Source organism: Crotalus tigris, unplaced genomic scaffold (assembly GCF_016545835.1).
Source record: "Crotalus tigris isolate CLP2741 ecotype Arizona unplaced genomic scaffold, ASM1654583v1 scf7180000017536.10889498, whole genome shotgun sequence".
NCBI lineage: Eukaryota > Metazoa > Chordata > Lepidosauria > Squamata > Viperidae > Crotalus > Crotalus tigris.
In genome coordinates, this window is record NW_024096460.1 from 2,473,467 (window position 1) to 2,501,199 (window position 27,733).

The 27,733-nt window shown below is 36.9% G+C and overlaps 1 protein-coding gene across 4 annotated transcripts; it reads right to left on the bottom strand.

The window, feature by feature from the left end:
* Positions 1-435: 435 nt before the first annotated feature.
* On the bottom strand, positions 436-27,653 carry TIAL1 (TIA1 cytotoxic granule associated RNA binding protein like 1). 4 transcript variants are annotated; one of them, XM_039319196.1, is made up of 12 exons: positions 27,367-27,653; positions 14,599-14,695; positions 10,168-10,266; positions 9,902-9,956; positions 9,691-9,778; positions 7,786-7,861; positions 7,002-7,110; positions 5,596-5,691; positions 5,429-5,513; positions 3,076-3,199; positions 2,729-2,868; positions 436-857 (listed from the first exon to the last, which is right to left on the bottom strand). In XM_039319196.1, exons 1-12 carry the CDS (start codon positions 27,396-27,398, stop codon positions 740-742), a joined length of 1,119 nt encoding a protein of 372 aa, XP_039175130.1. In that variant the 5' UTR covers positions 27,399-27,653; the 3' UTR covers positions 436-739. The 4 variants fall into 4 exon arrangements, with proteins under 4 accessions (XP_039175130.1, XP_039174343.1, XP_039175952.1 ...); XM_039318409.1 differs by having other exon boundaries at positions 10,168-10,317; positions 27,367-27,649; XM_039320018.1 differs by lacking the exon at positions 10,168-10,266 and having other exon boundaries at positions 27,367-27,646.
* Between the last annotated feature and the right edge of the window lie 80 nt (positions 27,654-27,733).

Below are 27,733 nucleotides of genomic sequence, written 5' to 3' on the forward strand. Positions count from 1 at the left end.
TAATGTAAAGGGGCAAATTAAAAAGGACCTCTAAATTAAAAGCAAATCTGTGCTTTAAGTAAATTAAATTTGAAAAGCTATTAATTTTCTTCTGGATGTGAACAGAAATATCAGATAGTACTACAGTATAACAATGTTTATCAGACCAAACCAAAATATTTACACCAGATTTAAGTTTCTTCAAATATTTCAAAATTAATTAAAAAATATTTCCATGAATATTTGTTCTGAATGATGGCTCTGAAATTAATGAAGGATATATTGTTGCTTTTGATGCAATCTTTGGTCCACAGAAAAACATCAGGATTTAATTTTCAATTAAAAGCATATTTAATGTTTTTTCCCCAAAAGCTATTATAAAATGCTGAAGACAAAAGAAAATGGAACCACAATGTTAAACATTTCTTCCCAACATATCAAATTGTGCAGTCAGAATTGTTTTCAATGACTTTATTTTAAATTTTGTACATAAAGAAAACCTGTTCATATCCATCATGAACAAAACTTAAAAAGGCATAAATTGAAGATATTTGTGTCCTTCATCAAAGCAAATGCTGTGTTAAAGGTCCAAACATTTTCATTCTTCAAAATAAATATTTTTTTCTTTCTCTCTCTCTCTTGGCCCCCTCCCCTTTTGCCTCCTTTCCCTCGTCTCCCCAGTGTCTGTATTTCAGGCTTCAGAAAAATCACTGGAAAATGAAACCTGTCTTGAAATCACACTTCTAAGCAGAGTTCTAGCTCACTGTGTTTGGTAACTTGCCATACCATAGCCAGCCTGATTAGGTATTACCGGAGCAGCTTGTCCCTGGGCAGGCTGAGCAACAAATCCACTCATCCAGGTTGCAGGTGGTGTTTGACTAGTTTAAGAAAAGAAAATTGTAATTATTCTTGTCTGTTTCAATTTTAACCATAATAATACCCATTGCTAGGTGATGAAAATTAATCCCTTGTAATCCTTTAAACATGACTGAAATATTACTTGTATTAATAAATATATACAGCATTCCCCAGAATTACCTCGCAAAACAAACTAATTAGCAGATTTTTTTCTGTTGTATTTGGTAAACAATTTATTCAGAATAGCAACTGAAAGGTAGAGTGCTGTACTGGATAACATATAGATTTGGATTCAATTCAAGGTAAAGTGGGATAAATTGCAACTCAAAGCGTTTACTTCATTATTACAAATTTAGTTATGAAAATTCAAATTACTAACAGCCAAATTTAGCTTTAGCAATCAGATACCTTAAGCGGTCCTGATTTGCATTTACATCTTGAATTTAACTGAATAGAACGGAACTCACTGAACTTACTGAAAAAAAAAACGTGCATATTAAGTTAGTGCAACCCATTTTGTTTAGGTTATGGCTGCATATGATTTTGATTTTGCAAATCTACGGTTCACTGCTGCTCACTCATATAGCATTATAATCAATCAGTCTTCCTCCAGAAATTCATACTTAGATGAAAATTAATACTTTACTTTAGAAACATGATACAGATGAATTTTAATATATACTGAGCTAAGAGACAAATATCTATTAGATGTAAAATATTATAGCTACGTTAACAGCATTGTATGGACCAGCAGCGTTTTCAATTTCTCAGACACACAAAATACTAGAATAATTGATTAAATCTTTTAAAACTAAAAACCTATCATTAGTTTACACATTAGTTTATATTTGTTATCAATAAATCAATTTAACATGAAAATAGTAAGAGATGAGTAGAATAAAGAATTAGGGCTTTCTATATTGCCTAGACCAGGCATGTCAAACTCGCGATGTCATGTGACGTCGTGTGACGTATCGGGACTTTTTCCCCATTGCCGGCAATGAGGTGGGCATGGTTTTGGTGTGACATATCCGGCCCACAGGCCGGCAGTTTGACATGCCTGGCCTAGACAATTATTGTCTTAACTTCTTTATCTAGAGTGGCGGTGGACCTTAACCTACAATTTATATAATGAAAACTAATATTTTGAATTTATCTATTGCATTTGTATAGAACTGTATTTTGTTGGAGATTAACAAGACCAATGCTTCTTTAAATTTTTATAATGTAAAATTTAGACATTTTTACAGTTTTTTAATTATTAAAGTTTGGGAGAAAGTAATGAACTAAATAAATGTGACTGTAACAAAAGCTAAAATTTTCAGGGATATTTTCTTGACTTACATACTTAGTACATGAAATTTGATAACTGGATAACATAAATGGATTTTCTGTGTCCCTTTTTATAATTAAAAGACTGATATTGCATCTTGGAAAGATAAATGTATCGCTCCATGTACTCAGTAGATTGAAGGTCTGATTACACTTGCTACCTATGAGTAGATTGCCTATAGATGTAAACTTTGTATAATATATACACATTTATAAAGAAATATGGAACTGATTTATACAAAGTATATTACCTTAAAAAAAGCATAAGATTCATCTCTCTCTCTGTATGACTATATTAATTATATAGAATTGTAACTTTATTGTTCTTGCAGCATATTCTCTATTTTTCACTTATTTTAAGCATTTATGTATTTTTATAATGTATATTATCTTTGTGTTTTGTTTCTTTTGCTTTTTCTATTACTTTAAAAACAAAAAATAACAAACCACTACTTTAGAAACAAAAACATTTGTCTTAGTGATGCACAAGCAAATATCAGAGTTCATATCAGAGGAAAATTACATATGCAAGTATCAATTTCTGAACAGAAGTACTTACTCAATGCCAAAGCCTTGTTGATTCCATGCTTGACCATACATTCCATAAGATGGCACTTGCCATCCATTTGTCACATATTGCCCATATTGCTGTGGATTCCCATAAACCTGACTCCACTGTCCCCATTGACTGTACTCCACCTTAAATCATTATTTTAGATAAACAAAAAAATAAAAAATCAATATATGCTTATGAGAAAAATGGAGAAAAAGCCAAAAGTAACATTCAATGTCTAAAGTTAAATTCCATGTGGGATTTTAATGTATAAGATTCCATGCACCGATTTCACTGATTTTGAACACAGAGGGTATAGAAATACAACACTTTAATGCTAGTCTACCAATTACCTGCTGGAAGTCTTTTGTTGTATCCGGTGTTTCTTTGCCCCAATAGCATTTAACAACATGCCCTTCAATTGTAGTTCCATTGACTGAAACAATCGCATGTGCTGCACTTTCGTGAGTTGAAAACCTGAGGCCAAAAAAATGGCATGAAGTAAAATGTTACTATATTATCCTGCTCTAACCCTGTAGGACTGATTTAACAAGAATGAAATAATTCATTTATCAATAGTTTACTGTATCAGAAGATACAGTATAGTAAAAGGCTATCAGCCTATCACTAAACCCGATATATATGTACCATTATGGAACTTAACAGCAACAAGTATTTTCTTAAAGAATATACCAAGTATATTTCAATAGTGAAGGAGTCAATTGCTTCAATGTACATAGTTATCTACGGGTAATCATCCAGTGAGATTAAGTTCAGTCTTTAAGGAACCAATGTATTTAAATTTTTTTAAAAATAATTAGGTATGCCATTTACTTCGATAACTTCTTAATATAATTCCATAATTTTAAGGCTCCATTTCTTTTTAACATACATGATATTGGATAATATTTTCTGTATTTCCTTTCGTAAATATTTTACAAAAATATGGTTTACAGATGAACAAAATGGGAGACTTCCTGGACTTAAGCTTATATCCTACAAAGATGCAAACTTACTGGAGCACAGACACGCACACCCACCCACAACATCAAGAAACCTGACATAATTATTGATGTTACAGGTAGTTCTTGACTTACATCATTTGTTCAGTGATTGTTCAAAATTACATCAGTCCTGAACAAAAGGATTTGCAACATATGCCCAAAGCTATGGCTGTTGCAATGCCCTTAGGGTCACATGCTGAAAATTAAGGTGCTTCGCAGTCCGTGCACATTTATGACCACAGGGGTCCTGCAAATGTCCTTGTCTGCCTGTATCTCCCTCCATATCAAACTGCCATGGCCTGTAGGACTTCAACTGGTCCCTGGCTAACCATGGCCAGGAATCTCGGCCTTTGCTCACCAGGCCCAGGAGGCTTCAGCCTGCTTCCTACTCCACCAGTGCATGCAAGGATCCCATTTACCCCTTTAGTTTTTCTCCAGTGCTGAAGGTTTGGCTTTCCTACTGAGGTCTCCTCATGCCACTGTCCAAGCAGGCTCCATACTCATGATAATTTAGAAATGTCATTCTCCATATTGTGTGAAGCCTTCCCTATCCCTCTAATACAGGGCTTTTCAACCAGTGGTACGGGTACAACCTGCGGTACATTGGCACCTGGCAGGTGGTACGCGACCATCCTAGAAAAGTGGTAGCAGGGGAGGGGAATGAACTGAACCAGTGGCAGCACTGCACAAGCCTGAGCGAGAGATGGCTGGAGCTGCAGGGCTCAGTGGAAGCGCCAGGATCAGTGCCGCTTTCCAGCTGATCACCGCTTCTTCGGGGCTGTCGGGGCTCAGTGGAAGCGCCAGGATCAGTGCCAGGCTCCAGCTGGAGCTCAGCGCTGATCCTGGTGCTTCTGTTGAGCCCAGAAGCGCCGATCAGCTAGAAAGCAGCACTGATCCTGGCACTTCTGCTGAGCCCTGAAGAAGCGCCGATCAGCTGAAATGTTGCAGCATCTCCGGGGTCTTGTGATTTATATTCAGATGCTTGGCAACTGATTCATATTTATGACGGTCACAGTGTCATGTGAAGTGACCAAAACCTGCTGCAACCACCCAGCAGCCGGGGGGGGGGGGTATAAAAACCAAACACTCCCCCACCCCACCCCCACTGCCAATCCTCAACAGAAATGCTCACAACAATGAAAACCTCGGACAGGAGGAAGAGCGCCACTGGATGGGCAGGCAGGTGTCTTGCTCAGCTGTGGCTTGGAGGTACTTTTTTCAGTGCCATTGTAACTTCAAACAGTCACTAAGCGAACTGTTGTAAGTCGAGGACTACTTGTACTTTATCACTTTTTTCCCTTTTTGGGGGGTCAAGTTTTTGACACCTTTCTAGGCGCCTGGTGGTACTCGGATGTTGCCATATCCTAAATGTGGAACAATGGGTGAAAAGGTTGAAAAGCCCTGCTCTAATAAACCCATGCTCCTTACCTTAGATTATGTCTGCTTAACAACCCATGAGGTTACTTACCACTGCAACCAGAGGACCTAGCATTGCAGTAGTTGAGTGGTCACATGACATCTTGCTTAATGTCTGCTTCACTCAGGAAGCAACATTCTGGTCTCAATTATGGTCATAAATCAAAGACTACATTATAGAGGTACAATTATGATCAAAAGTGATAGCTAAAATATAGTTAGATGTTTGCTTGTTGCCAACATGGTACTATGTTAAGTTCAGAGCACATAATGATAATTCTCCTACCTCACAAAAGAATAGCCTTTAACTGGAAAAGCTCTGGTTTCCACAATTTGCCCAAAAGGGGAGAATGTCTGTCTCATCAACTGATCTAAAAACATTAAGATCTGTGTTAGTCATGTGAGTATTCAGTAGTTCACTAAAAACTTTGCAAAGATGAATGTGACTCCCACCTGTTAATCCAGAGGCAATTCCTCCACAATAGACAGTACAGTTTTTGGGGCTTGACTGATTTACTACATCCTCAAATCTCAGTTGTTTTGTGTTGTCTGCAAGATATAACTTTTTTTCTGTTATTTGCATTTAATGAACATACAATATGTCACAATATCACAGTCTACTATATTTGTAAACTGGAAAGGCCCTAAACTCAACACTTTTCAAATTATCTCCTGGCAATAAGGATGGCAAAATATTGGGAAGGGAAGTGCCCTTGTCATGTAGATGGACTGACTGACAGCTGTATTTAAGGTGAGCCAGTTCCTCTTTGTTAAGGAAGAACAAAGGGAATATTTGCAGGATCACTATGAAAACTATTCTAGGCACCTGCCAGATTGGTTGGTTGCTTGGTTTTGCTTGGCCTCTAGGTATACAAATCTTAGAGCTGCTTGAAGATAGTCTTGCCTAGTTATCTGAGAGTAGTTTGAATGTCTTAATTCTGATGAAATGGTCTGAGTCCTCAAAGCTGTAAGCTGGGCTATCTGTATTTTTGATTCATAGTTCATCTACTTGGTCAAAGTCTCCAGAAAGTGAGGCAGTTGAATCCCAGCAGTAGTTAATGCAAGAGTGGTTTACACCTATTGTGAAAGAAGTTGCCCATTCTCTCAAGAAGATATTAGACCCAAAAGAACTGGACAATATTTTTATCCAGCCTCCATCTTTCCTTCTTTAGGGAAGGTCACTGAAAAGATGACCAGCTTGCAGTTCAGAGACCTCTGGAAGAAATGGATTATTTGGACTTTTTTAGCTGGCATTCAGATCTGGTTATAGCAGTGAGATAGCACTGATCACACCTGTTGGTAATACTAGGCTGTAAATACATTCTGGCCTTCCTTGATCTCTCAGCACCTTTTAATACATTTCTGAACAGCCCCAGGACTGAGAGTAGAAGGCATAGAATTATAGTGGTTCCCTTTCTTCTGAACTGGTTCCAATCAGTGTGCATGTGAGTCGAGGGGGGCAGAGAGATCAAGCAGCACTTTTACTTTGCAAGATGCCTCTTGCTCCTATCTGCCATATACATGAAGCTGCTGGATGAGGCTGTCCATCAACATATGGTAAATATGGTTGCAATTTTTTAATTGTTTCCAAGTTTCAATTTCTGGTTACCTGCCCAAACTCACAAAAATAAGATAGAACAGCATATAAACAAACCCTGAAAAATTATATGCACAAAAGCAAATATTACAAAAACTATGGAACTGTACATACATTTGTAATATCAAGAAAAGATGCAAAATATTAAATATCCATATTCAATATTGCTGTCAAAAATTTATATAGACAGAAGTAATCTATTATAAATCACTCTGTTAATATAATTAAAAATGGAATTTCATTTTTGCCCAAATTCACTTACTTTCTTGTGTACTTTTAGGAGCAGGTGGCTTTCGTGTTGCCCAGTTAGTTCTGATCTGACGACCTCCTAACCACTGGCCTCCCATGTGCACAATTGCATTTTCTGCATCCTAATTTTTTAAAAAAACCACATGGACAAAAATGAGTCATAAATTAGAAATAAGAGAATTAAAATATACATTCTGTTTTATTCCTTTGTGTTTTGCTCAGAAAATATAAAAATAACCAATTTAGGTACTAATAGCTTTTCTGGAAAATTAATGTAAGGGAATTAATACTTACACTGAATGAAGAAGATAGGGGCTGTGGCTTCCAGATGCTGCTGAATTTGAGTTTCCAATAGTTTTCACCATTGGCCATATTAGTTGGGCTTCTGAGAATTCTAGTTCAGCAACATCTGGAAGGCCACTAATATTCCACCTCACATTTGGAGAACTCAATATGTTTAGGACACTTTTAGGTAGAGACTGACAATATATCATGTATATCCCAACACAGTCTCCTTATTTCCATAGGAAGTAACTGCCCTGCAAAATATATCTGTACTCAATTACTAGTAAGATTAAAAATTGGCATATATTTCTGTCTCTTGTCTAAAGGATCAATATAACATTACTCAACCTCATAATTAAGTTATAAAAATTTCTGCCTTTCACATAACCAACGGGTTATAAAAATAGGCTATGCACTAGCATGCTAGAAATGTCTGCCTGCTTGTATTGCATCCTTCATAAATTAGGCTCACAAAATATGAAGCAATGATTTATATTATTCAATATACTCACCAATTTATTATAAAATGATACAAAACCATATCCTTTTGATTTTCCTGTTGTCATATCTTTAACTACTCGTGCATCCCTGGGAAGAGAAGCACAGTTATATGAGGAAATATTATAGATATTCAAAATAAAAACTAAAAGGAACCACACACACTGTATTGTGAGCATAGTTTTCCCTATTATAAACTCAGTAATCCCTAACTATAACCATTCCTAATTCTGCCTAATACTTCTTTACCTGTTAGAAAAAAGCAGTAGGACAAAAATAAAAAATAACATGTAATAAACATGCAACCTATTCATATATCCTGCACTTTCTACAAATTGTTCAAATTTGAAATTTTAAAAGGAACAGAATTTCCTTTTCTAATTATCTACTGACTAGGGTCTTCTAAGGTTTACTGAACTATAAATTACTGTAACATTTCTAACTAGGTTTACCATGCATTTTCTAAATAAATGCCCTCTGCCTAGTGATATAAAATATGAAATATTAAAAAATTGAAAAAGAGGAAAAAAATAGGAATTAAAAGGCATACATGGCCTGTTAACAGATTTCTTTATTTTTCTTGGTCAATTCTCTACCATCATTTTGGAGTTTGGGCAGCTGTAAATTTTGAAAAATTGACATTTTCAGAAATTTAAGAAAGGAGAATATAACTAACAACAATGCTAAGTTCACCAATATGAAGACAACAAATTTTACACATAATTTTTAGTGAGTAAGTTAAAATGATTGGAAATATAGAACTGCACTGAATATAGAATGTTAAAATGTAAATACTAAGATATGTATATATAAATAATGTATAATAAGAATAAATAGAAATGAGAAAAAAAATCTACAACTGAGTTCCAGTGTGCACAGTTCCTTGCAGTTAGCTTCAAGATCCTGTCCATTCTTATGAGCAATTCTGCAAAATAATCAGAATGCTATTACTTTTAATTGTGACTTGGACTTTAGAAAAACTGCAGGTCTCAGGTATAAATCAAGATTGAGAAATAGCAACCTGTATTAAATCTTTTAAAATTGGCTTGCAAACAGTACCAGTACTTACCGCATTGAAATAAAAAGCAAAGTAAATCAAACAGACAAAATAAGACTTTGTTGCATTTGAAAATATGAGAAAACATAGAGAAAATATGCTTTATAGCAGAAATATATTCCTGTAAAGTAACACAAGATGTTCAGGGTTTGTTCTGATGTTGTTAAAAAGACAAAGAAAACAATAGAAAATTTTTCAAGAAACTAGATTAAATAACAAAAGAAACACACATACTATAGCACCTGAAGGAACACTTGCAAAGTTTAAAATGTTCATTTGCAAAGCTATAGATATTTGGAAATTTAGTCCCAATGTTCTATTGTCAACAGAGAAAGATACCCTTGATTGTCATAATTAATGTATCATTAAAACAAAACTTCTTTATTTAAAAGTTTATCTAAAGATACGAATTTTAATTTCAAATTTAAAAATCCTAAATGTAGTGCTACATTTCAAAAATGCAATCAATGAAGTTTTACAACTGGCTATGTTAACTTAGACACAGTCCAATACTACCTATTGTATATAACTATCAGACATTTCCAGCTTCTATCAGACAATGCTCTATAAGCCACAAGAATCAACAGGTTTCATTTGCCCACAACACATCCCAGCCCATAAAAATGCATATGGATTTGCAAGTGTGAAAAGCACATAGCTTTTAACAGAACTGATGCAGAAACCTTATTCATATTTAGGTGGAATAATATAATGCAATAGAAGGAGAAGATAATTCTACACCATTCATATGCCATTATGTAAACAATTCTATGCTAATAAGCGATAGTGACTTAAGAGAAGAACAGTCTTGTTTTTTGATTCTGTTTGTGTTAATGATTTAAGGTAAAAGTACGGTACTTACGATATTTTACCAAAAGGAGCAAATGCTGACTTAATATCTTCTGTTGTTATTTCTGGACTTAAATCTCCCACAAATACATGAAAATGATCTGGAGGAAAAAAATATAAATGGAAAAACTTTAGCTTTCTTATACTGCCAAAGTAAAGCAATGAATGCAATTCAACTGAATACATGACTTACTTGTAGTGTTGCTTCAGAACATATTACTTACTTGAAGTATCTTTTTTTTGACTACTTGGTGTTGTTGCCCAGTTAACTTTTACTTCCTAAAAATAATGAAAAAAATATCATTACTGGCATAATTTTTATGTCAGTGAAGAGGTTGTACAGGCTCAATTCCAACAAAGTGAGTGTTTCTCTTTATAGAAACATTGTTTCAAGGTATTTCTAATTAAAAACCGGGACAAAAATCCTTGCCATGAAATAACCTATTTACTTAATTTGCTACATGTCATTCTTTTTTCTTTTGCAACGTACCTTTCCCAAAATTTTTCTCCCATTCATAGCAGCTAATGCAGCAGCTGCATCCCTGTGTTCATAAAATTCCACAAAGCAATAAGGGTCATTGCTTGTATGCTGCAAAACAGAAAATCCAACAGAAGAGTTGACTCTTCTGCTATCGGGTTGCTGAGAAGAAAATCCAGGAAAATATATTATTTAAAGCTAGAAAAAAATATTATTATAAGTGTTTATAAAGTAGCTGTAAGAATTGTTGTCTGTTCTGCCAAAACAATATCTCAAATTATAGCATCCATAAAATTACATCCAGAGGCCATCAAGTATTAAAGTGCAGGTTCAATTCAAAACAGCATTTCTTGAAAATTCATCACACTGTTTAGATGACATGATGGATTACAGACTCAGAATCAAGAAGTTTAACTGCAGGCTGACGTCCTAACTGGAATTATCAACAAAATTAACCTCTGAACATGTCAAAACTAATGCTGCTAGCTTCTATCAAACTGGATCCAAAAGACACTTGGAATAAGATTACATTTACTATGTTAGGTTACACACATGTATGCTTCTGAAATGGTTCATTCGTTCCTGTAAATTTTACAAATAGAATTAAGTAAGGTTTGAAGGAAAAAAGGGCTTGATGATAACTGGAGCTATTTCCTTTGCAAACATGTTCAGCTCCATGTACTTACCAATTTCAAAGCCCAGATTTGTGTGTGATCTTTTCAGATTTCACAAGGCATTAAAAGCAAGAATGTAGGTTAGAAAATTACAGCAAAATGCAGTAAATCATTTAAAATTATTTGATTTTAGCTTCATATTTTAATAAATCAAGTTTTATATATATAGATATATTACATTTAATAAATAAATAAATAATAAAATGCAAACTAAATATTACCAGTTACATATAACAATGTTCAGTAATCTGGGGAAGAACACTATTCATGTACCAACAAAAATATTTTGGTCTAAATTTCTAATGAACTATCTATTGTGCCATTCTGTTTTATTGATAATATATAAGGATCCCTTTGAAACTGCAATCAAAAAAATCAGAATATGAATTTGGAATTAAGATCAGAAATATATTTCCTTTGATTTTACCATGTATGCAAGACAGATTGTTATCAATATTGAGAAAACTGTGGTAAAAGTTAAAGACATCACACTTAGCTAAAAATGAACATGATTTCAGATGGTATGAGAGCCAGCCAATGGCTATAAACTAGTAAAAGTTGATCAAGATGATTATTTTCAAAATTGCAAGTAATATTATTGGACTGTGTCTGTTGTAATTTCAACACATTTACAAATAATCCTCCAGGATTAAAAAAGTTCCAGTACTTGAATAAATCTCTTCCCTGGAACTATTAAAATAAAAAAGGAGGAATATTATGCAGCTTCTAGGTTTTATACTCCTAGTTTCTTAGCACTTAAAAAGAATCTAATTTCAAACGACTATATATTCCCACAAAATCTCAATTTAATAAAAAAGGAAAGAAAATGGTAGATCGTAAATACTAATTTCTATCATTTATGTATATATAACATACACAGGACTTATATACATAGGACTTCAAAATCCATATTCTAGCCTTTTGGTAACATTAAAATAAAAAATTCCTTTTAATAAAGAAAAATACAACTTGTTGAAAATTACTAAATAAATCCCAGTCAGGTAAATTTCAATAGTCCAATACACAATATTGGTTCTCTGTTTTTGAAGTTCTATCCTCTCTAAAAAGAAACATTTTGGTCATGCATGGGACTGCAGAAAAGCAAAGCTAAATACTAATAAAACATGTTTTTATTGTGATGTTCATCTGAAACTATTAACAAAGTAAAAATTATTCAAATAAAGATACCTAAAAACCATAATTGCAACCAACTGTTTTTCTTTGTAATGACTAATATTCATAGTAGTCCCTAATAAGAAATTGCTTAGATTCTTTATCCTTTTTCTGTCACAAAGTAGGAAAAAGTTACCATCGAGATAATCTCTAAATCAGGGCTTTTCAACCTTTTCACCCATTGTACCACTTTTAGGCTACCAGAAGTACAGGCAGGATTTCGAAGAGGCAGAGGAACTAGAGATCAAATTGCCAACATACGCTGGATCATGGAGAAAGCTAGGGAGTTCCAGAAAAACATCTACTTCTGCTTCATTGACTATGCTATAGCCTTTGATTGGGCGGATCACAACAAATTGTGGCAAGTTCTTAAAGAGATGGGAATACCAGACCATCTTATTTGTCTCTTGAGAAACCTATATGCGGGTCAAGAAGCAACAGTGAGAACTGGACACGGAACCACTGATTGGTTCAAAATTGGAAAAGGAGTCCGGCAAGGCTGTATACTGTCGCCCTGCCTATTTAACTTATATGCAGAGCACATCATGAGAAAGGCAGGGCTAGATGAATCAAAAGTTGGAATTAAGATTGCTGGGAGAAATATCAACAACCTAAGATATGCAGATGATACCACTCTAATGGCAGAAAGTGAAGAGGAACTAAAGAGCCTCTTGATGCGGGTGAAGAAGGAGAGTGCAAAAGTTGGCTTGAAACTCAACATTAAGAAAACCAAAATCATGGCATCCGGCCCTCTCAATTCCTGGCAAATAGATGGGGAAGAAATGGAGGTAGTGACAGATTTTATTTTTCTGGGCTCCAAGATCACCTCAGATGGGGACTGCAGCCAAGAAATTAAAAGACGCTTGCTCCTGGGGAGGAAAGCTATGGCAAATCTAGACAGCATACTAAAAAGCAGAGACATCACCCTGCCAACAAAAGTGCGTATAGTCCAGGCCATGGTTTTCCCAGTTGCAATGTATGGCTGTGAAAGTTGGACCATAAGAAAGGCTGAGCGCCAAAGAATTGAGGCCTTTGAACTATGGTGCTGGAGAAGACTCCTGCGAATCCCTTGGACTGCAAGGCGTTCAAACCGGTCAGTCCTAGAAGAGATCAACCCCGGCTGCTTTTTAGAAGGCCAGATCCTGAAGTTGAAACTCAAATACTTTGGCCACCTAATGAGAAGGAAGGACTCACTGGAGAAGGGCCTAATGCTGGGAAAGATTGAGGGCAATAGAAGGGGACGACATAGAATGAGATGACTGGATGCAGTCACTGAAGCAGTAGGTGTGAACTTAAATGGACTCCAGAAGATGGTAGAGGACAGGAAGAGCTGGAGGAACGTTGTCCATGGGGTCACGATGGGTCGGATACGACTTCGCAATTAACAACAACAACCACTTTTAGGATATGGCAGTATCCGAGTACCATCAGTCGCCTAGCAAAGTGTCAAAAACTTGATGACCAAAAAAAAAAAAAAAAGGAAAAAAAGTGATAAAGTACAGGTAGTCCTCGATTTACAACAGTTCACTTAGTGACTGTTCAAAGTTACAATGGCCCTGAAAAAAGTGCCCCCCCCAAGCCACAACTGAGCAAGACACCTGCCTTCCTGCCCGGCGGCGCTCTTTCTCCTGTCCAAGGTTTTCATTGTTGTGAGCATTTCTGTTGAGGATTGGCAGCAGGGATGGGGTGGGTTGGTTTTTATTCCCCCCGTCTGCTGGGTGGTTGAAGCAGGTTTTGGTCACTTCACATGACCCTGGGACACTGTGACCGTCATAAATATGAATCAGTTGCCAAGCATCTGAATGTAAATCACAAGACCCTGGAGATGCTGCAACATTCCAGCTGATCGGCGCTTCTTCTGGCCTCAGCAGAAGTGCCAGGATCAGTGCTGCTTTCCAGCTGATCAGCGCTTCTTCAGGGCTCAGCAGAAGCACCAGGATCAGTGCTTAGCTCCAGCTGGAGCTTGGCGCTGATCCTGGCATTTCCACTGAGCCCTGACAGCCCCAAAGAAGCGCCGATCAGCTGGAAAGCGGCACTGATCCTGGCGCTTCCGCTGAGCCCTGACAGCCCTGCAGCTCCAGCCATCTCTCGCCCATGCTTGTGCAGTGCTGCCACTGGTTCAGCTCATTCCCCTCCCCTGCTACCACTTTTCTGGGATGGTCGCATACCACCTGCCAGGTGCCAATGTACCATAGGTGGTACCTGTACCACTGGTTGAAAAGCCCTGCTCTAAATAACGTATACAGCCTGAATTATCTTGTAGAGAATATTCCTTCCTGCCTTCATTTGAAAGAGTATAGTTGTAGTTAATCTAAGCATATATTTTACAAGAGACAGAAGCAATCTTTCTGGTGCCAAGAGGAATCAATAAGCATATATTATATACAAGAAACCTTTTTCTAGTTAATCAAAATTTGTCAGTTAAATCAATTAACTAAGGCAACAATCCTAGTCAATGCTAGCATAGGAGTCCTCCTAAATTAAACTCTTATTTCGTATTGCAATCTTGATGTTTTTTAAAAAAGCAGAATTAATAACTGCTTTTATGTGAAATGTTAAGATATCTCATATAAATTAGATTGTGAGAACATATTACCTCTGTTATCATTTTACAGCTTTTGCAAGGTCCAATTTGGCTGAATAATTGAAGTATAAGGACTTCGGTCACATCTCTGGAAAGATTTCCTACATAGCTAGATATAGAAAAGAAAAGGTAATATTAATGCCATTAATTTATGTCTTGCCAAGATATTCTAAAGATATAAAAAATCAATTTTACAAACATGCCATAATACTTACAAATACATTACATACACTCTGTTAATCAAAAACATTTTAATTCTGAAGTTCTTCATTATAATTACAAAACATTGCCAGTGAAAAATCGCATGCAGTTAGCTAATTAAGGTATAAAGCAAGAATGCACAATGTATACCTCCATGTCTTGGATAAAGTCCCAAAGTCTCCATAAAGCTTTCTTTTGTGTGGGTGTGTGCAACTGCCTGGACAAGTCCTTGCAATTTCCTTGGGAAGATTTCAGAAGTGGTTTGCCATTACCCACTTCTAGGACTCACAGAGTGTAACCGGCCCAAGGTCACCCAGGTGGCTATATGCCTAAGGAAGGTCAAGAATTCTTGGTCTTCTACTTTCTAGCCTGATACCTCAAGCACTATATAATACTGACTCTTACATAAAAGTTTCTCCCATTTGTCAAATTTTAATGACACAGAAGGTAGAATTATTAAATTCTGTCCCCATCCTGTTCGGAAATACTTCCCAGATCCACCATTAAACATGACCTTTCTCTCAATATTCTGATAGCTTAGGTACAGGAACAATTATTTATTTGCTATTTTTAAGCAGATTAATGCTACCAATATGATGTACGACATATTGCCTTTCGATAGATAGATCTTTACAAGTTGAAAAAAGCAAGGCAGGCACCTAGAAACAAAAATGTGCATTTTATATTTTTTTAGAAGAAATCTTCTAAGAATATAAACCATTACCCTTTAAAATTAAAAAGTAGGCAATTTTGTTCAAGCTTTTTAGTAGAGGAAAAATAAATGTATGTACAATTGTGTCATTTTGAAAGAATTCTGGCAAACGTTACATTCAGAACTAAAAAATAGTTGTGAAAATTTAGAAGCGGTATTTTTCTGGTTGTGAAGGAAACTTCCAAGAGGAAAAAAAAAAACCAAATTGTACATATATTTTCACAATATACATAAATCTTTTGCTTACTTATATCATATCCTGTTTATATGCAAATACAAAAGAAGTCAAAGCAAGAATATATTCTTATATAGTACCAGAATTTATTTGTAATGCTTCAAACAGGGGAAGCTGGGAACACTGAACCTGACAGAATATAATGCTGACCTGTAGCAGCATCATGATACGGAATTCTAATCAATGTATATTTCAGAGTTGCATAGGAAAAAAAAAATAAAGGATCTCTGAAAGCTCAGTTCAACACAATAAGTAAAAACACTACTATATACTGTTTTCATTGGTAATAACCCACGATCCCTCACAACTGGAACTAGAGTATCAGTCATTGAACAACGCAGATGTTAAAAGAGATGTCTCATGACCACTTCACTCAATAACTGCAAGTCCTGGTTGTTGTCATTAAACAGATGGAATTCTAAGTAAGGAGCATGAAGGTGCTTTAGAGGGTGGGGGAGGCCCCAGAAGGCCTGGTGCAGGCCATGTGCAAGATCGGGGTGGTACTGCATTGTAGTACAAAGTCACAGCAGTCCATGAAAGCCTCAAATGCCCCAGGTAGGCTAGTTCAAGGGGTGAGATAGGCAGATGGAATGAATTAATGTAAGTGTGGGCGAGCTGCCAAAATGTTATCATGAGACCATGAGGTGCTTCAATGGCTATGACTTTGGGCAAAGTTGTAAGTTCTTTTGGTCAATACTGTCATAATTTCAATGGTCACGGAGCGAATGGTAATAACTCAAGAATCCCTGTACTTTCTACTTTTGAATATAACATTATCATAAATGAAGTATAATAAATAAGCCAATAATTTTATTTAATATTCTTGAAATTCTTAACATTAAGTTTTTGCAAATTTTCTGCAACAATCTTTCATTTCTATTCAAAAATGCACAAATTATTTGATCTTAAATGTAAAAAATCAGTAATAAAAATTATAATCCTATATACATTTAGAGACCTCACTAAACCCTTTGAATAGAGACAGTATTATAACTTCTGTATGTTCTCGAATAGAATAAATATTCTTAATATTACACAATATTCTGCAGTGAAATAGAAATATAATGAAATAGAAATTTCTTATTTCTTTCAAATAAGCATTTAAAACGTTAATTTATATGATAACCAGCATGGCAATATAGCACTTATTTTTACTCAGTGTCAAAATTCATTAGAGGTTTAATTTCACACGCAGAGTTTAATCATTTTACTCAAAGGTTTGGGATATACTGCCTTAAGATTCTGGAGAATAATTTGACTATAGCTGAAAAAATAAAAGTCCAACAAAGGCTAGAACTCTTGTACTGTTCTGAAAAAACAGACATGTGGATCCTCTATATCAAAGGTGTAAAGAATATGATTCCATGGACCTCTTGCAGCCACAATACTCCTGAGTGAGGCTGAAACCAGACTAAAATGCAATTGGGAAATATTGAACAGAATAAAATAAAATAAAACATATCTATTAAATTGTAAAAATAAATAATACATTTAATCACCAACTAACATAAAATCCCAGGCTCATGATTTGTGAGGAATCCTACCAAAGTTCATCACCTTGCTTTAACTGCAACAGTGAGGACTGCTTAGCACTGCCATGTTGTGAACTGAATAGGAGCACTAGACTACAGTAGCACCAAGTGACCCTGCTGGTGCAATTAAGCCAGGGTGTCAAACTGATGGCCCGTGGGCCGGATACATCATAGCAAAACTGCACCCACCCCATTGCCAGCAATGGCAAAAAGTAATAATAATAATAATAATAATAATAATAATATTTGCCTGTAAGCAAAAAATGGTGGGATCATAAAATAGAGAAAGTCATAGAAAATGATAAAATTAAACTGCTCTGGGACTTCAGAATTCAAACAGACAAGCACCTGCAACATAACACCCCAGACTTAACAATTGTCGATAATAAAGACAAAAAAGTCTGGATAGTGGACGTGGCAGTGCCTGGAGACAGCAGAATAGACGAGAAAGAACTGGAGAAGATAACAAAATACAAAGACCTACAAATAGAAATAGAAAGACTGTGGCAAGGGTAGTACCAATAGTAATAGGCTCCTTGGGTGCAATCCCAAAACAACTGGAGCACTACTTGAACACCACTGGCATTGACAAATTCGCTATTAGTCAATTGCAAAAGGCGGCCTTACTAGGAACTGCTTCTATCCTACGACGATATCTGTAATACCATCCACATCTGCCTATCCCAGGTCCTGGGTAAGGACTCGATAGGCAGACAAAATGCCAAATCCAGTCTGAACATCTGGCTGACTGTGCGATGATCCATAATAATAATAATAATAATAATAATAATAATAATAATAATAGTTGGAAGGGACCTTGGAGGTCATCGAGTCCAACCCCCTGCTCAGGCAGGAAACCCTACACTATTTCGAACAGATGGCTGTCCAGTCTCTTCTTAAACACTTCCAGTGTTGGAGCATTCACCATTTCTGGAGGCTAGTAAGTGACTAGAGCAGTGGTTCTCAACCTTTTTAATGCCGCGACCCCCAACCGGTCGTAAGTCAAGAACTACTCAACCGGTCGTAAGTTGAGGACTACTCAACTGGTGCAGCATCGTTTGCAGAATGGGACTTTTGGCGGGCTCAGCAGGGCAGAGACAGCCTGGACAATTCCTATTGGCTTTTGAAAGCCAATAGAATTAGACTCTATTCAAGAGAGTCTATTCTATTGGCTTTCAAAAGCCAATAGAATAAAAGGGAGTAGCACAGCTAAGGAAAAGGGGGAAAAAATGGCGGACTTCGTTGTTTGGCGACCCCCATGAAATGGTCGTTCGACCCCAAATGGGGTCCCGACCCACAGGTTGAGAACCACTGGACTAAAGGTTATGTTATCATTTGTAACCTCATATGCACAGAGCCAGTTTGATATTAGTGGTTGAAGTATCAGACAAGAAGTAGATAGTACTAGTCCTGCATTTAGTACAATGCCAGCTGGGTGATCTTGGGGCAGTCTCATTCCTAGGAAGAGAAGAACTGCCAAATCACTTCTGAAAAAGACTGCTAAGAGAAGTGCAGGGAAAAGCTGCCAGGAATCCAAAACAACAGAGGCACACAACTTTCAAGTGAAAATATGACATACTATTAAGTTTTCATTTTAACATGTCTGTTACAAATATCTACAATTTACTCAGTCTCATATTGAGATAGCAATAGCACTTAGATTTATATACCGCTTCACAGTGCTTTATAGCCCTCTCTAAGCGGTTTACAGAGTCAGCCTATTGTCCCCAACAATCTGGGTCCTCATTTTACCGACCTCGGAAGGATGGGAGGCTGAGTCAACCTTGACTCGGTGAGAATCGAACTGCCGAACTGCTGGCAACCAGCAGAAGTAGCCTGAAATACTGCATTCTAATCACTGCACCACCATGGCTCTTCAAGTATGTGCAATACTTGGTTTGGGAAAAGCTCAGAAAACAATTATTTCCTGCGTATGGTATATCAGAAATTAGAGGGAACATTGCACAGAGATATGTGCAATAATTTGGCAGTAGGTCAGGAGAGGGTCAGAGTGGAATTTGGAAATACGCATGCACGCACAAACACACACAGACACAAACTGTACCATTAAAATTTGATAACTAGCAACCATATAGATTTTCTCCATACGCAAACATTGAAAACAAAGTCAAATTTGTAAAAATATATTTTCTATGTAGTAGTTATGTCTAATTCCTACCTGATTTTAATGTATTAATAAAAAATATAAATATGTGGCTTCCCAAGTCAAAATGCAGCCCTTATATGACAATAAATAAAATAATAAAATAAAAAATGATAATAAAGGTTATCTTATCTTATCATCTTATCTATAGTTTAATGACCCCCATTTCTATTTAGCAACAGCAATAGCACTTAGACCAGTAGTTCTCAACCTGTGGGTGGGGACCCCATTTGGGGTCGAATGACCATTTCACGGGGGTCACCAAACAATGCAGTCCGCCATTTTCCCCCCCCTTTTCCTTAGCTGTGCTACTCCCTTTTATTCTATTGGCTTTTGAAAGCCAATAGAATAGACTCTCTTGAATAGAGTCTAATTCTATTGGCTTTCAAAAGCCAATAGGAATTGTCCAGGCTGTCGCTGCCCTGCTGAGCCCACCAAAAGTCCCATTCTGCAAATGGTGCTGCAAGTTGTCTGCAGCGAAGGTGAGCTGTCTGGAAGTTTCCACCCCTCCCTGCTGAGCAACTACTAAAAATGTAAATAAAAGAGGGCCAGGGGTGGGAGGTGGGAGGCTGGCAGGCGCAGGGAGGGTTGCTGGCGCGCGTGGGGCCCGGCGGGTGCCTTACCTCCCTTGGGCTGTGCCAGCTGGTGGCTCAGGCGGTGGTCGGCCTGCGCCATCTCTGCCGTTTGCCAGCTACGCCTCGGCCGGCTCAGGGGGCGGCACCACACATGCACGGCGCTCCCGGGCAGGGAAAGTCCTCGACTTACGACCAGTTGGGTAGTCCTCGACTTACAACCGGTTGGAGTCGCGGCATTAAAAAGGTTGAGAATCACTGACATAGATTCATATACTGCTTCATAGTGCTTTACAGCACTCTCTAAGCCAGACATGTCAAACTCGCGATGTCACATGACGTCGCACAACGTATCGGGACTATTTTGCTATTGCCGGCAATGGGTTGGTGCGGCTTCTATGTGACACCCTGCTCTAAGCAGTTTAACATATTGCCCTCAACAATCTGGGTCCTTATTTTACCGACCTCAGAAGAATGGAAGGCTGAGTCAACCTCAAGCCAATCAATATCAAATGCCAGACTGTAGGCAGAGTTACTTTGCAATATTGCATTCTAACCATTGCACCATTAGGGCTCCCATTTGAGTTTGATAAAACTCATCAGCGGTCCCCAACCTTTCCGGCTTGGCGGATAGGCGGGGTGGAGAGAGGATAGTTCCGTGTGAGCAGCAGGTACAACGTGCAAGCACCTACCAGTCGCACAAATGAAGTTTCACGCATGAGCTGACAAAGACAATTGTAAGTCACTCTGGTAAGTCCCCCTGACCTTTCTGCACTCATGCTCTACTGCACCATCCATTCTCTGGCCTTCCTGTGCTGGTGCTGCCCATTCCCAGGTCTTCCTACACCCACAGGATTTGATAAAAGGATGAGAAATGTGGTATTAAAACTCTAAGTTTAAAAACAGAGATAAGGCAAGATGTCTGAAATCTTCATAAAGTTTGATCTAAACACAGACATTATAGAAACATCCTTTCCTTGACCTAAATTATAGTTAGACCTGCTTTTCTTTACCATCTTTAAATTTTCTTGATCAGTACTGCACCACTCTTTGTCTGCAGCTTGCATAACATTAGTCTGAAAAGGAATCGCTTGATGTATATACATATATAATACTTTGAGAAATATCTGCATTTTCTTGTATCTGAGCATCCTGTAAATATATGGATCACAGGAGGTGAAATATTTAAGAGAAAAGCTTCTCTTCCTGAGGAAATGCATTAGAGGAAGGATTCCTCATCTTCTCGAGGGATATTAGGGACATAGTCACAATAATCTATCAACTCCTACTTAAAACCAAGTTTGTAATACACTGCTTTTGTTAAGATTACCTTAAATATAACAAAGCATTCAAGCTTTCAAATTATAACTTTGCATCTGCAATGTGTTAGAAATAACAATGGGAAAGTAGGTTGGCCACTGGTGCAACTTGGCAATTAATATCGAAGTCTCAAACACAGCAAGTGTTGTAAACTAAATGAAATTGGTTCAAATCTAATTGAACTACAAATTCCCTGTCCAGAAAATATTGCACTGACTGCTTGATGAATACCAAACACAATTTAAAGGGTGTGGAAACTCTGTTTTGACTCAGAATACTCCCAAAGTGCTTGAAACTCAATGATACCATATACAATGCTAGTATATTTTGGGAAGGAAGAGAAAATGGGAGATAGATATCCAGAACTAATCTGAATAAATTCCTGAAGTCAAGATATAGATTAGAATAAGAGAAAATACTACATTCAATTCTTAACCCACTGAGTAAGAAGCTGAATAATAATTTGCTGAATTACAAAGATTTTGAACCTGTAGTCTATAAAAATGTATTCTACAATAAAAGTAATTTTTTTACTTTTATGGACATAAATTAGCACAGGATTGGTCAATATTAGGACTGTGAAAATCCTATAATATAGTTCCTTAGCAATGTGTAGGAATGTGCAAGAAATGCCTGTTATGAATTACTGAAATACCCATACCTTTTCCCAAGCTCTTGAAGTTATTCTGTATACCGCTCTCAGGCTATATATGCATATATGTACATGCACATTCATGTAGCAGCTATCATGAGGATTTGAAATGTGTGGTTCATATGCATTGCCACAATCAAACAGCTCTAATGAATATTTATTCAGCCTCAGCTGCTTACTTTAATTTTTGCTATCAACTAGTGAGCATCTACATTTTAGGCCAAATATGGCATAGCCTTCCTTGAAATCTGGAGCAGCATTTGCCAGAGGAATATTAGTATTTTAACTGAAAGGAGCACGAGGAGGACGGCTCTGTGCTTTTCAACTAATTAAGTCATCCAGGACAGACGAACACCCTAGAATAAAAGTACTAAATTAACTCCAATCATTAAAGATAGTTTTTTTAATATTTTAAATATACTTCCCTTTCCAAATATCTATTGTTATACCAAAGCTAAGTGTGAAAGGAACATGGACAGTTTTCAGTCGACTAAAATAAGCTTTATCATTTTTTTCCTTGGGGATTCATTTTGGGAAGCACAAAATATCCATCATATAGCATTAACACTCTATAAATATATCTGTACTACATTGTAGCACATTACATTTACAATATTCAACAGAACAAAAGATTACTCATGAGTCACATACTCTTCTCAGCAAAAAAAACTTTTCTTTTTATGCTTGAAGTACTAACAAACCTAAAGCAAGTAAGTCAAAACCAATAAATTCAAAAATACCTTTAAACAAAATGTACTATGGCTTGCATTAACAGTATGGGCTGAAGTATATTCACGTATCTAAGCTTAGAAAGCTACAGGGCTTAATTATTTTTGCAAACTGAAATGCACTCTGAAGTTTCCATAACCAAAAGGGCACAAGATAATGCAATGTAGCACAATGAGTATGAATAACAACACTAATGCAAAAACTCCATTTCCAACTTAGCAGATAGCCTTTGCTTTTTAAATGCATTCAGCCAAAAAAATATAAAAGAACGAACAATGAAAATATGCCACCAGCATAGAAATTGTTGGTAAAAAAAACAGACTTATTGAATTTATTTAGGTATGTGTACTTTCTACATGTTCTTGACTGTGAAGCTTTCAGAAAGATTTTGAAGATGAAAACATTCATTACGTATATTAAAGCAGCCTGAATAACACCATCAGTAGCAGTCAAATGCATATACACTGCATTGAATACATACCTTTAAACAGCAGATCAAAGCAATGTGCACTTTTGTATTTACATCACTTGTGTGCGAACTTAAACAAAATGGCGCAAGTATATGCATAAGCACACACCTCTGGCATTCCATCTATTTTTATTTAAATTTATTAACGCCGCACACATTAACACACCAACACAAAATCCAGCTTGCCTACAAAAAAGACAGTTATCGTTCAGGTAATGACATTATGAATATAGTCTTTTTCTTCTATATAGCTTGCTGACTATAGCATCATCTCCATGCTATATGTGTGATGAGTCCAAAAGACTTTTCAGTCAGTATACCATTTGACCCGGGTGGGTTAGACACTGAATCCCGGAACATTATGACTGGCCATGCATAAAATAGGTCGAGTCAGTAGGGTTGAGGATGGGGTGAGAAGCCATTGAAGGATTGATGAATCCTATTGGAATTCAAATGCACAGAGACTAAATAAGCCCACATGTAGGCTAGGCTCTCAGGAACTGAGCTACGGACTTGTTGTGTATGACTTCTCCAACATACGAATGCACTGATTGTACCCCAAGTTATTTAATATCTTATAGACACTGGCAATTTCTGGGCAGTAGGTGGATTTCTGAAAAGGTATGGAGATTGAAGTAAAAGATTGAGAAAGTCTATTGAGGAAGCAGAAAATTATTTTAAGGGAGGTAAATTGTTGCACCAATTCAATGTCCAAGCAGCAGTAATGGGGGGAGGAGGTGTTTACCATATAATCTGCTCTAGAATATTAAGTTCTTTTAATTCAAAAGAAGTCTGTTTTGAAAAGCAAGGAATAAGGACTGAGGAGGATGCCTTTCTACTTCTAACTAAAATCAACAGACTACTAGTGTACCTAACTAAACTGGAATAAGCTGTGGAGATTGTCTCAGATACAGGCAGAAAACCAATTACTTATCAGCAGTCACAACCTGCAGAAGCATCAAGCATCAGCTGAGGAGTACAGTTTGCTTTCAAGATTCCACTCGGCCTTTCTCTAGTGCAGGGGTGTCAAACTCGTGTCGCGACATATTATGACTTTTTCCCCATTGCCGGAGCTGGGGTGGGGCAGTTTCGGCATGACGCATCCGGTCCGCGGGCCTGCAGTTTGACACCCCTGCTCTAGTGGTAACTAAATCTAAAATGGCTTCCTGTGACATTAGCTTCTTGAATGCCTACTGCTTTGCCCTAAATCCCTCCCCCATATTCTTCCCTTTACAGCAATAGGAAAATAGTCCTTCTATACTGACTATGACACTAGAACAACTGAAAATATCCCAAATCTAAGAAATAAGACAACATTTACAGCAGCTAAAACAGAATGGAATATGCAAAATACTTTTTCTATGTGGAATGGCTGCAATTTGAATCATAACAGAACAAAACATCTGAAACTGGTATATGAGTTAATGGACCATTATGCTTTATTTTACATTGGCTATAGAAATGAAAACAGCTAATGTCTTAACAATTAAAAGGGATATACAAAAAACAAACCAGAAGAGCAAGTTGGATAACTTTCCTATTTTGGATTTACAAAAGAGACATATTAAAGTTTTGAAGGAATTTCTGAGACGAGACAAAGAGAAAATGAAAAAAATCAAGTTATGGGACATTATTCAAAAGGATAAATGATCAAGATTATTAAAAGCAAGGGAAAAAATATGAAACTAGTTTATCCGTTTGGTTAAATTATGTTGTTGTTTCCGGTAACCCTTATAGGACTTCCACTGATTAGGGCTGAATGAATTTGTCTATAGATAAGAGACCAGATATGGGAAGAAGAGATCTTTTGTAGCACTGTAATCTCCAAGGTGATATAAGTTACTGAATTTTTTTGCTCTTGTCATGATGAAGGGGAAGTTATTTCATTATAATTGTCTTTTTTCTTTAATATATTTCTTTTTTTCCTGCACTTTTCTCTTTTGTAATTTTCTTAGTTTGTATTAATCTTATCTTTGCAATGTAAACTTTAATAAAAAATTAAAAATGTACAGTTCAGTGGACATGATTCATGCACAGAACATTTTTATCCTTCATAACTATTATACTTTCTTAGAATATTTAAAACATATTACCATGCACTAAGTAGAAATGTAGTGAATTGATTTATATACTCTCAAGAGTTCTTAAATTCAATTTTTCACTTTTTTACTCCACTAAAATTTACAAATTAGTAGCAGACATAGAATTTTATCAGTTTTGTTAATAACAGATATTATCAAGTTAAGTTCTCTGTCTTTCATCAGCTAGGAATCTATGTGGAACAATTCTAAGTTTAATAGCTAAACTATACTTTCTTAAACAGCAAATTTACAAATTTTTATACACTTTCCCCAAGCTTAACCTAATGCTATTCTGCATCTGATTTTGCTTGTCTGGAAGCTCATCACTACTTCATCTAAGCATGTAACCCAGAACAAAAATGACTTAAAAATCAATTACATATTTCCCTCTTTTTTCTAGTTCCTCCTATCTAAGCCAATAAAATTCACAAGCTTTCGTTATTTTGTAAATTTTCAATTGAACTTACAAAATGGCGTCTTGGGATTTTGATTTTATTCTTGTGATAAAGCATCACGACTATCATGTTTTACTGTTCTGATTTCTGCAATGCTTTTTACATATTTTTGTTGAGCATATCCTCTTCAACTAGGACCCTCCAATTTTCACTTGCAAAGTGGTTTATTTTGCAATAAAAGTTATATTCCTTTTACTTGTTACATTATTCAAACTTTCTGAGCTCCAAACCTTGCAATTTCTTAATATGTCATTATTAAATATTACATCTTACTAATATTACTTGAGGGATTACCTTCTCCATCTCCCTGTCCCATATACTCCAACAGGGAAGACTGCTTCTTTTAAACTGTCATTTTATTGGACCTAAAGCATGTCTTTCCTGTGGTTGTCCCTGCCCTCTGAAATGATCTACCCCTAATACAGGCAGTCCTCAACTTACAATAGTTTGTTTAGTGACCATTCGAAGTTACAATGGCACTAAAAAGTGACTTAACTGTTTTTCACACGACTATTGCAGGATCCTGAAGATCATGTGATGAAATTTCAGACACTTGGCAACTGACTTATATTTATGACAGCTGCATGGTCCCAGGCTCATGTGATCACTTTTTGTGACCTTCTGATAAGCAAAGTCAATGGGGAATCAGATTCACTTAAAAACTGTGCTACTAACTTAACTCTGCAATGATTCACTTAACAATCATAGCAGGAAAGGTCATAATATGGGGCAAATGTCTCACTTAGCAATAGAAATTTTGGGCTCAATTGTGGTCATAAGTTAAGGACAACCTATATAGGACAGGCACCCACTCTCCTTGTCTTTAGAAAAATTCTTAAGACCTGGCTCTTTCTCAGGTATTTGGGATCATTTGAGTGGAAGCTCCCCTCTAAGGTTTATTATGGTCTGTGCTTGGTTGTCATATTTCACATTTTAGATTGTGTGTTTATATAGTAGGTGCTGGTTGTATGACGATGATGTGTTTTTGTTGTAGGCTGCCCAGAATCCCAAGGATGAGTTAAGCAACTTTATAAGTCTTTAAATACATACCTATTCACAGATACATCAATTTTCCTCTGGTGTTTCCCAGCCTTATTTAATTGGCAATGTGTTTCCTACCTTATGGACATCCCTCATGATGAGTCAATATTACTTTACAAAACTTTTCTACTGCTGGAGGGAAGGCCAAACCTACAGCATATGCCAAGCCCTACCATTTGGCAAAAGGCAATGGCCCTCATGGTAACAATCCAGGCACACCAACATTATCAAATTGCCGGTGCAATGTGAATACTAAGCTACCGATCTACACATTTTGTTAAAAAACAAAAACTTTTCACACACCTCCACCGTTACAAAGAACATCCACCCTCGAGTCTACTCTGAGTTTACATCCTGCACAATTTATCACCCGCCCTTGTGACATTTTGTGAGAGAAGGGGAACCCTCCAATTCTTATGTAACCTGTGTCTTTCCTATAAATTGAGGCGAGGTATATTTCCTTCTCTTGTCGCGATTCCCCTCCATAACCTCCAGTCCCGCTTTCTTGACCCGTCTCCCTCCAAACGCTCCTTCAGAGAATCCACCTTGCAGATCCCCTCCTGTCATCGCTTCTTGACCCACCTACCCAGCGGCCAACCCATCCCCGCCCCACTCACAGGGTCTTGGGCTGTCCGTCGTCTTCCATCATGCTACGGGAAAGCTGCTCCCAGGCAGAGCCAGGATGTTGCACCGAAGGGGGAGGAAGCGTATGAAGACTCCGAGACGCTATTAAATAAATAAATAAAAAACGAACCGCCTCAGGCCTCTCGTTTTTTCTTAGGCCTCGGCAGCCCCCGAGGTAGGATTCAGTAGAACGCTGAGGGGGGAGGGGGGCGTTGAACTAAAGGGTCTACAAAATGGCCGCGGTCGCCAACCACTCAGGAAATCATGCAATGCGCAAGCGCAGCGCAACCCATCTCTGTCTCTCTCTCTCTCTCTCTCCACACCTTCTTGGCATGACTAGAAAGGGAACGTTAGAGCTGC

What these genes read in the sequence shown, in the direction of transcription:
- TIAL1 (XM_039318409.1), bottom strand. Translation starts at nt 27,398, where the DNA reads ATGATGGAAGACGACGGACAGCCCAAGACCCT. An exon ending in TCAAAAAAAAGATACTTCAA is followed by an intron (nt 9,779 to 9,901) that starts GTAAGTAATATG and finishes TTTTTCCTCCAG; the next exon opens with ATCATTTTCATGTATTTGTG. An exon ending in CAACAAAAGACTTCCAGCAG is followed by an intron (nt 2,869 to 3,075) that starts GTAATTGGTAGA and finishes TAATGATTTAAG; the next exon opens with GTGGAGTACAGTCAATGGGG.